The sequence below is a fragment of the Chelmon rostratus genome, chromosome 17, assembly GCF_017976325.1.
Source record: "Chelmon rostratus isolate fCheRos1 chromosome 17, fCheRos1.pri, whole genome shotgun sequence".
In the NCBI taxonomy this organism is placed as follows: domain Eukaryota; kingdom Metazoa; phylum Chordata; class Actinopteri; order Chaetodontiformes; family Chaetodontidae; genus Chelmon; species Chelmon rostratus.
This window is the reverse complement of record NC_055674.1, coordinates 15,777,800-15,788,577: the sequence shown is the minus strand read 5'-3', so window position 1 is coordinate 15,788,577 and position 10,778 is coordinate 15,777,800. Positions and strand designations below refer to the sequence as shown.

At 43.7% G+C, this 10,778-nt stretch overlaps 1 protein-coding gene across 2 annotated transcripts; it reads left to right on the top strand.

Annotated features, from left to right (window-relative positions):
* The first annotated feature begins 305 nt into the window (after nt 1–305).
* LOC121620836 (NACHT, LRR and PYD domains-containing protein 3-like) lies at nt 306–9,273 on the top strand. 2 transcript variants are annotated; one of them, XM_041957065.1, is made up of 12 exons: nt 306–414; nt 671–995; nt 1,252–1,304; nt 1,423–1,659; nt 1,948–3,811; nt 3,976–4,146; nt 4,475–4,636; nt 4,829–5,002; nt 5,181–5,354; nt 5,712–5,885; nt 6,003–6,052; nt 7,081–9,273. In XM_041957065.1, the coding sequence occupies exons 2-12, from the start codon at nt 703–705 to the stop codon at nt 7,593–7,595; spliced, it is 3,867 nt and encodes a 1,288-aa protein (XP_041812999.1). In that variant the 5' UTR covers nt 306–414; nt 671–702; the 3' UTR covers nt 7,596–9,273. The 2 variants fall into 2 exon arrangements, with proteins under 2 accessions (XP_041812999.1, XP_041812998.1); XM_041957064.1 differs by having other exon boundaries at nt 1,420–1,659.
* The last annotated feature ends 1,505 nt before the right edge of the window (nt 9,274–10,778 follow it).

Here is a 10,778-nt window from a genome sequence, read left to right as displayed (position 1 = left end):
GGAGGCTGCAGCACAATGCACTGAAACTAGAAGGAAGTCTGGTTTCCTGTGACAAAAGCGGGGTTGGGGGCTTCACGCTGCTCAGTGTTTGATAAAGACACAGACTTTTGTGACAATCAACATGAAGACCTTTCTCTTTTCTATGAAGCTATGGGGAAATCTATGTTTTTTTTCCTCTGTGTTTCTTCAACTCAGACACACACACACACACACACACACACACACACACACACACACACACACACACACACACACACACAAACACTCAGCTGGGTCCACCCACCAAATGCTCACTTCCGGTGTATCACAAAGTTAGTCTTCCTCTGTATTGTTCAAGTCGAGACACCCACAGGCACAGAAAAATGTAACACTGCCGTTCCTGCTGCAGCTGGCCACCTGACCTCAGACACAAAGGTAAAATGACACATTTGAATTTATCAGTGCCTGTTTGTGTCACAGATACAGAGCACACAAACACTGCTTTGACTGGCAACATAGAGAGTTTGTTACTGTGTGCATGAAGCCATAGAGAACACTGAACACTATGAAGCTGAAGTGAAAGTGTAGCAAGATAGATGCAGGTCAAAAAAGAAAGTAAAGTTTGGCTGGTCTGAGGACAGCATGTTTTGACGTGGAGCATGTTGACATTTAAATTCTTTCCAAACGACAGACTGGCTGAGCTGAAACTGAATAAATGACACCATGGGGAGCCAATGCTCGACACTCAGGAGGGATAAATCAAAGGAAGCGGAGTATTACAAACCTAACCAAAAGAAAGGTGAGGTTTCGTCCACAGTGCAAAGTGGGGAGGAGTCTTATCTCCTCCAAAGAAGGCCATCTGTGCAGGAGGAGGGAGGAGCTGTGAAGGAGATAAGGGAGGAGGGCACTTTAAGGAAGCAAGAAGATGAAGATACTGTCTCTGCGACGCTGGGCTGCAGTGAGACGAGCAGCTCTCTGGAACGTGAATGCACTGTGGCTGAGCGTAACACCACAAGGTGGAGTTGCATCAGTGTTTTTATGTGTGCATAATTTATATATGACATGCAATATATACATGATAAATCTAAAGAAATTCAATGTATATGTATAGTTTTTTTTGCGCACAGGACGAGGGGACGGTAAATCTGCCGTGCCAACGTGTAATCGCGTTTTGAGATGGGAATATCAACAATGTTTCTGCAGAAAACAGAAGTCTCACCCCACCGCTAACTTTTGCATCTGCAAATCATAACTGTTTCTGTCGTTTGTCAGTCCTTGCCCCTCTGGAGCACGCAGTGCTGCATCAGCCATCACGGAGGAGAAAGGTGAGTTGATAATTTGAGGCGCAAGCACGACCTTGACTTCAACAAAACCTCAAGAAAAGTACGTCCGTTAGAGGCCGTTCGTTCTGCTTCACGCCATCATGTGTTGTCTTCTTAGAAGAAGCTGAGTGGGTGGACAGCAACCGGGCTAAGCTCATTCAGAGCATCACCTCGGTGATGGATATAGCGGACGAGATGTTCCAGTTGAGGATAATCCACAATGAGACTTACGCCAACATCAGGGCTGCCAGGACCAGCCAGGAGCAGATGAGGGAGCTCTACGGGGCCCTCACGTCTGTAAAGGCCAAATCTGCCTTCCGCAGAATCCTCCAGGAAATTCATCCAGACATATGTCAAAGTACGTGAGGTCTGTTTGAGGAGTGGACCTCCGTTGAGGACTTTGTCTTAAACATGTTGATGATATAATGCTTATAATGGTTAGTGTAGTAATAAAGCGACTTTTGCAAACATTTCAGATACTATTCAGCCATAAAACATGTTTCCACTGTATTTGATGGCATAGCTTGGTAATAAAACGTTGTAAATTTTATACAGTATCAAGATCAAATGCACCACACAGTTCAAAATGTCGCTGTGCCACTTAAGAAACCGACCTGATTATGTTCTGACTTTTTTATTGCAACAGAAGATGTGATCCAAGAAGTCATCAGAAAGCACAAAGCCTATCTTAGGGACAAGTTTAGATATGAGTTTGAAGGCACCGCCAAAGATCACAAGGATGCACAGTCGCTGGATAAGATTTACACGGAGCTTCACGTTATACAGGGAGAGAGTGAGCGCATCAACGAAGAGCATGAGATCTGGGAGATTGAGGACAAGGTGAGGAGTCAAACAGCTGAGGGCGTTAAAATCAACTGCAACGACATCTTTAAAAGCGCCTCATCCGGGCAGGACAGAAGAGGAGTGAGAGCTGTCAGAACTGTCATGACAAAGGGAATCGCCGGCATCGGAAAAACTGTCTCCGTGAAGAAGTTCATCCTGGACTGGGCAGACGGAGGAGCAAATCAGGACCTGGACTTTATCTTTGTGCTGCCGTTCAGGGAGCTGAATCTGGTCATAGATAAGTTTAGCCTTGAGACGCTCGTGAAGGACTTCCATCCAGAGCTTAAAAACGTAGCAGTTGCGAGAATATTTGCTAACCACAAAGTTTTGTTCGTTTTTGACGGGCTTGATGAAAGCCAACTTAAACTGGATTTCCAAACAACCGAAAGACTGACAGACGCCACTAAGGAATCATCAGTGGACGTTCTGGTGACCAACCTCATCCGGGAACACCTTCTTCCCTCCGCTTTTGTCTGGATTACCTCGAGGCCGGGAGCGGTCCAGCGCATCCCTCGTCAGTATGTGTACCAGTGGACTGAAGTTAGAGGATTTAATGATCCACAAAAAATACAGTACTTCAGGAAGAGAGTTGAGGACAAGGCTGTTGCTGAAAGGATTATTAACAACATCATGATGTCCCGGAGCTTATACATCATGTGCCACATACCTATCTTCTGTTGGATTGCGGCAAAAGTTCTTGCGCATTTGCTGCTAAAAGTGGACGCCAGTCAAGAGGAAAATATAAAGATACCCACAACTCTTACTGAGATGTACACACACTTCCTTTGCATTCAAATGCAGGTAGCTACTGAGAAGTATCACAGCCAGAATGAGGTGAATACAGAGGAGGTCTTCAGGTCAAACGAAGAATTCATTTTGAAGTTAGGCAGGATGGCGTTTGAGCATTTGAAAGAAGGCAAAATCATATTTACTGGCAATGATCTGAAAAGCTATGGCATTGACATACGCAAAGCTGGCGTTTACTGCGGGCTGTGCACAGAGATATTCAAGGAAGAGAGCGTGTTCAACACCAGGAAACTCTACTGCTTCGTGCATCTGACGGTCCAGGAGTACTTTGCTGCTCTGTTTGTGTACCACAGCTTTGCAAGTAAAAAAATAGACTCTCTGAGCCTCAAGGATTTCCTGCTCATAGGGTCTGAGGAAGAACTCAAGCCAATCTTAGACGCAGATCCAGTTGATTTACCTTTGGATGAGCTGATGGAAATATCAATAGCTAATTCAACCCTGAGAAAGACAGGAGAACTGGACATGTTCCTCAGGTTCCTTATTGGCCTGTCTCTAAAATCAACACAAGAGCTGCTTCAAGGCCTGATTCAGCAGACAGAGGAACACACTGCGGTCGTTGAGGAAATTAGGACGAGTCTAAAAGAAATAGATTTAGCAGACTGCTCACCTGCAAGATGTCTGAACCTTGTCCACTGCCTGATCGAGCTGAAAGACAGTTCCCTGCATGATACTGTGCAGCAGTACCTGAAACCGAATCACAACCCAGAAACGCAGCTCTCCCCTGTTCAGTGCTCAGCTCTGGCCGACTCAATTCTAATGTCAAGTGTGCCACTCGATGAATTCGACCTGAAAAGATACAGACCCTCAGCAAAAGGTGTGTTTCGGCTTGTCCCGGCAGTGAGGAACAGCAGAAAAGCAAGGTGAGTGGGTTACTTCAGCTGCGGCATGGTTGCGTTGCATGCAGCAGTCACTTTAATAACAAGCACTATGCACCATGTGAGCTGAAAGGTGTGATTGCTCCAGATTCTTTAATAGAGCACTCAGAAGTACGCAGTTTGTTTATTTCTTATTATTATTTCTGCAGGATCTCTGGGGTGGATTTAGATGTTTGGCTTTGTGAAACGATCTCCTCGGCCCTTCAAATGCCCAACTCTGTGCTAACTGAGCTGCATTTGATAAACTGTAACTTTTATGAAGGGACAAAGATCTTGACGGATGCACTGACAAACTGTCAGTGTAAACTAGAAGCTCTCTGGTTGGTAAAACAATATTTTTTTTATTTCATTGTGTTGCTTTTATATCTTGTATGATTTTCTTTTTTAGTGCCTCCTAGTTATGCATTTGTGTATAAAATTCATAAAAAGACAGTGATTTTGTCATATTTCAAGTTCTATATTCTTTCAAGTGAGCTTAGTCTGTCATCCTAAAGGATCAATACACTCAATATTGCATAATGTGCACTCAGCCAACCACCTCAGGATGAGTCCTACGATCACCACTTTTGTCCACATTGAAATATCTCAGCAGCTGTTGTTCATGCACTTACATGACAGTTTTCAGGTTTTTTTTGTCCGTGTTTGTAGCCTCTCAGGTAGGGGCTTCTTACAAACAAAGTGTGAAAAGTTGGCATCAGCTATCAAAGCAGTCGCTTCAAATCTAAGAGAGCTGGAGCTGAGCAGCAACATACTGGGAGGTTTGTTGTGCTCGGTGCTTTCCGGTGGACTAGGCAGCCTGGAGAAGCTCAGGTAAAGCTCAGACGTATTATTCCCCAAAATATAATAATTTAAATAATAAATAGTAACTTACTGTGAGCAATATTTACCACTTTTTACTAAACACTCCGCTGTGTACTCCTATGCAGCCTCTAGCTGCTCTACAGTATGACTGATTTACATATTTCTAATGCGATGTCATTGTCACCATCTCTTTACCAAAAGACTGAACCGAAATCCTCAAATTGCCAAAATCTGCAAGGAGTTGGTGGCAGCGCTCACATCCAGCCCATGTCCTTTGCGAGAGCTGGAACTGAGTTACACCAGTTTTCAAGACTCAGAAATGGAGATCCTCTGTGCTGGGCTGATGAGCACAAACTGTAATCTGAGGGTACTGAGGTAAAGGACTGCATCACATTTCACTGCATTGGTTTTATGGCTCTTACAGGTCTCAGTTACAGCTGCAGTATCTTTCACAATGGAACAAAAAGGAACCAAAATACATTATTTGTTAATAGCTTTCAAATATCCTGCATAATGTTAAGCAGTAAATAAAATTCCTACATTTATCACTCAGCCTCAGTCACAACAGACTCACTGAAAAAGGTTGCAAGACGTTGGCCTCGGCGCTCAGCTCCAGACCTTCCTGCCTCACAAAGCTGGACCTGAGCTACAATGACCTGCAGGACTCGGGAGTGACGGCACTCTGCGGTGCACTGCAGAACCCACACTGTGGTTTGGAAACACTAAGGTCAGTGTAAGAAATTGCTCTGTCTTTATTGTCATATGTGCAGCAATTACAGTGAAGCAGTCGTCGGCAAAACTTGCTGTGAGGCTTACTCCAACAGTGCTCATGCAAGTGGATAAATACGAAGTCATGTTACATTAGCAGGATGTTGGTTTTAGTCTCCTCTAAGGATTTTTTGGTAACAATGAAAAGATATAATGATGCTAACTTTATTCTTTAAGGGTATGAGTGCTTTGCTTCTGCTCCACAAAGGGAGAGTCTGGTGATCAAACGGGGCTCGTGTCAAGTTAACAAGTGAAATTTGCTGCTTATAGGAAAACGCAGCACACGTCTAAGATGTCAGTTGTTTGATTTCTATAGGCTGTCATTCTGTAAAGTGACAGGAGACGGATGTGCCGCCCTGGCCACGGCTTTGAGGCGTGACCACTGCAGCCTCAGGGAGCTGGACCTGAGCTTTAATCACCTGGCAGGCCGAGGGGTCAAAATGCTGACTGACGTACAGACAGATCCTCGCTGCAGCCTGGAAACACTCAAGTATGCTCAAACGCGCTGTCCAACAAACACACTTCTACCATTATTGCAAGATTCACGTGCATATGTTGGAACATTTTTTTTTCTGTTTTCACCTGCTATCCCTTTATTTCTTATCAGTGTGGAGCAAAATGAAGAGTGCTGGTTTGACTTGAAGCTGCTGAGACAGTGTAAGAATATTTGTGATTAAATGCATGTTGGTGCACACACTGTGTGTGCTCTTAAAATAAAAGTCCTTTGCTACACTCGCACCCTTGATTCTCACACACATGCACAGACAGACAGGTGATTACACAATGTGTGAACTCAGTGAGGGAGTGTGAATGAACTACCCCATGTGGAAGTGTCTTTTGCAAATCATTTGTAGTATGCAGTGACCCCTAACATGCTGTACATGTTGCGTGAGCAGTATGTGAGGGTAATTCTCTCTGGGCCCCGGGCGCTGCTCAGTATCTTATCACTGCTCCTGATGCAGTGTGATGGGCGCTCTGTAGAGCCAGTGTTTGGTTTGCCTGTTCTGGGCTACCGTAGAAACATGGTGGTGATGCCACTTTGCTTTCAGCATCTTAGGACTGTCAAGCTCAGGCCGTCGTCACAACCCGCCGGGTAAAAGGTGGACTGTTGTTGTCACAAACAATTTCCAGAGTTTGTTTCTAGTCAGTACAACTCATGATTAGTTCTGTCTCAGCACAAGCTGTTGTCTGGTAACGCAGCATCTGACACCTGACATCTGTCAGCCAATTAGGAATGAGTATCTTCTGTGGCCATGGGACGATGCTCTTTAATAAAAGTGACACACAGCTTTCTTTTCTGCATGACTCAGCGTCCACAGAAATGATGTACAGAGCTAATCAGATACTGAGCAAGCTGTGCAAGCTTGTCTGCATTCTCAATCCTCCGGAGTCACAACATTTAACTTTAAACAAGTACCTGGAAAAGAGCTAAAGCAACAAAATGTTCACATATGCAGTTTGAACAGTTCGTTGAATGAATAATTGCAGGTTTTGGGTAAAAACCATCAAATACTAAGTAAAACAGCCTCGTTTTACCTTTGATGACAGAACATTTTCATGCTCTGCAGAGGGGTTTGAAACAGATGTGTTGCGCCTCTATAATTTGAAAACACACGATTTTACTAAAACCCTCAGAGATCAAGAACGACCCCCACTAATTAATTGTTTCCTCTGTCTTGCTGCAGATGCCTGTGATCTGACACTGGACCCCAACACAGCGGCCGTGAATATAAGTTTGACAGAAGACAAGAAAGAGGCGATATATGTTGGAGAGAAGCAGTCATATCCTGATCACCCAGAGAGATTTGACTCGCGTCAAGTACTGTGTGAAGAGGGTCTCACCGGTCGTCATTACTGGGAGGTTGAGTGCGTTCGATCTGATGTTGGAGTGGCATACAAAAGTATGGACAGGGTGGGAGACTGTTCATCTCAATTTTCTTTGGGGAACAATGAAAAATCTTGGTGCTGGTTTTATGAAGGGAGATTTCATCATAACAACTCCTGTCTTAAGTTTATGCACCAGACAAGCAGAAGTACAATAGGAGTGTATCTGGACTGGCCAGCGGGTATTTTGTCCTTTTTTGAGGTCTTTCCTGATACACTGACCCACCTGTACACTGTCCGGACAACTTTTACTGAGCCACTCCATCCTGGTTTCGGTCTGGATGACGGATCAGTTTGCCTCTGTAAAATAAAGTAACCAAAATGCAATTTGTACCACCAAAAAGAGCCAACCCACGCTGGCTGGCTGGAAAAAAAGGATTGTGATATACAGTGAAGTTAAAAGCATTCAGTTTCTACATGCTGGTTTGTGTGCATTATTATAAAAACATGCACAAACTCATAATTGTACATTTGTTTGCTTAAACAATCTGGTTCCCCTGGACCAGGGGCGTCACTAGGTTTTAAGAACAAGGGGGGCTTAGCCCCCAAGAGATGCACAGGATGTGAGTGAATGTAGTGCACAAGTACAAAACTTCAGCCAACAAAGACTGAGAAATCATTCATTATAATTTTTTAGGTCTGTGTTTAATACAGTACAACAACAAACAGAGGTTAGCACAGTAACAGTGTGTTTACATCACTGACGAAAAAATGGCTACACTTGCGAGTTACTTGGTGGATGGAAGCATCAAAGAATGCTGTCTGTTTTTAAGGGTGGCAAATCGGTCTGTCACTCTGTTGTGACTCAGATGCTGAAGCTCGTCTTTTTCAGTTGACATGACTGCAAGACTGTGAAGTCTTTTCCGATTTATTGTTTGACGCAGCCAGGAATGCAGCCGACGCAGTGCACTGTTAGGGCAACTTGGATAGTAGCCTTCAGAGAGGGAAACATGTCTGAGTCAAGGAGGTTGTGCACAGACAATATATCTTCTGGTGGACATCCAGCCTCTGTTTCCGGGCAAGAAAGTTTCTGGCCACCATATATATATATATGTACTTTCTAATCATTTCTCTCCTACTCACCTTTCCAGTAGAGGTCTCTCCCCTCTCACTCCCTGTGCTCCTCTGCCCTGACTCTTACACGTCAATAGAGGTGGTGGAGTGATTATTATTAGTGTATTATTATTATCCACTGATGGTAATCATGTGAATGAGCCCAGCTGCATCCGTGAAGTGAGAAACACGGCTGATGGCTGATGGTCCAGAAGGAAGTCACCCCAACGATAGTGGTAAAAAAAAAAGAGTGCATACTTAACTTTATAAACAACCAGGACCTTCACAGTGCATTTCAGACTAACTAGCTAGCAGCAGCTAAGTAGCAGCTTTCTTTCAGAGCTGGGATGTAACTTTTGACCGCAAAACAACAAAGGTAATACGTGCGTGAAGCCAGGTTTTTGTTGGTCAAACACGGAGCATTTGGTTTATTAACTACATGGGACTTTCTGCTGTCAGCTGGGGGCTTGAGCGAACTAACTGTTGCTACCAGCAGTGATGAATGCTTACTTTCTTGAAAAACCTTATTATGTCCATCCGTTCACGCTCTGCTCCTGCCGCTGTGCGCTTCAGAGGGACACACACAGACTGCAGTTACCGACTGCGAGCAAGGTCACAGGGAAAACGTGGACTGGATTTTGAGTGATGGGGGGCGTTCTGTATATGAAAAAGTGGAATGGATTGGATAACGACGCACTGAAGGGGCTCTCTCTACCTTACGCTATGAAATGAGATTTATGATCATATTTAAGTGAATGATGACAGGTTATATGATTATTGATTTAAACTCATATTCTAACCACTTTGTATTGAATATGTGGGCATTTTTTGGTTAAATTATTATTATTATTATTACTATTTTTAATAAAACAACACAAAATTATTTAGAGGGGCTTAAGAATATTTAGTGGGGGCTGAAGCCCCCCTAAAATAGGCCTAACGACGCCACTGCCCTGGACTTAAAATCAGTGAACTTGATGTTGAAATGAGTGAACCAGCTGCAGCTCATACAGGCACGTCTGCATTCCTCCTCACACTCCGCTGCTTCTTATCTACTTTCATTTTTCTAACTGACATGCCAGAATACGTTCATCTGCAAGGTTCCTACTTGAATGTGATTTTTATCATGTTGGCAGGTCAGCTAAAAGGAAAAAAAAGTGACATTTCCATTTCAGAGGTTAAAAGTTTTGTGTAACTTAGAAGCCTATAGCAGCATTTTTCTTTGGAACACTTTTGAATCAGAATCAGAATTAACTTTATTGGCCAGTACAATGAATTTGACTCCAACCTCTCATCCATGCAGCTGTTGTACAGTTATGTGCTTGACACCCCTACTAGTAAATGAGACTGTATTCTTCATGCCTATACTTATATGGTATTGCAGAATGGCTTGCAGCAGAGTTAGTCCATAAGAGCAATTGAATCCACATTGGAAGTACATTGTACTTGTTATAAGGACAATAATAGTAATAGATTATAATTGTAAGAGCTGTGTAGGATAAATAAAAACAACAATTAAACAGTTGTCTTTGGAGAGTTGGCTCTTGAGGTGAAGCTAGAGATCAGATTCCTGCTTCGTAGTCCTTCATGCTTATGTTTAAACCTCGGTTTGACAACATTAGAGCGGTGTGTGACGCACATGGGAATTGCCCCCTCTGTTGTTTGTTTTGTCACCCTGGTTCCCTTCGGTTGTCAGCAGAGTTGAAACCTTGTTAGTGTGACTCCGACACACACACATACACCCGCAGCTGAACGTACCTGCGCGGACACAGATATAATCACACGCGCAGGTTTGGCGTGTTTGCAGAGACTTATCACCTGCTTGTACTCCCACACTAACTTTCACAGAGATAAACACCTCATCACACACACATGCGAGTATACTGACTGTGCACACGGCGGCACAAAGGAATGGTTTCAGGAATAGGAACGTTTTAGCAAATGCGAGCCAGGCTAGCTGTTTCCACCTATTTTCAGTCTTTGTGCTAAGCTAAGCTAACCAGCTGCCGCCTGCAGTTTTATATCTACCGTACAAACGTTAGAGAGGCGTCAGTCTTCTCTTGTAACTCTTGGCAAGAAAGTACATAAACATATTTTCAAAGATTTTGACCTCCTTTAAGTGTTCACGCGCTACCTTTTAGTGATCAGCAACCTTTCCAGTGGAGCAAAGGGACTAGAATAGAAAGGAATGAATCAACAAACGGTTGAGTTTAGGGTTTAAGGAAATGCTTCTGTTTCTGTCAATAGATAATAAAGCTGCGACCATTCAGTCAGATCTTTTGTGGCCTCCATTCTCTTGCTGCAGTTGTGGGCAGGAGGGGGAGTCCTCCAAATGTTGCTGGAGATGCTTAAGATTTGTCAAGGGGCGTTTTTGATAACACGAAATGATTGATTACGTTTACTCAACTGGCGGGATGGGTTCTGTACAGTACAGTGAAGTACTCAC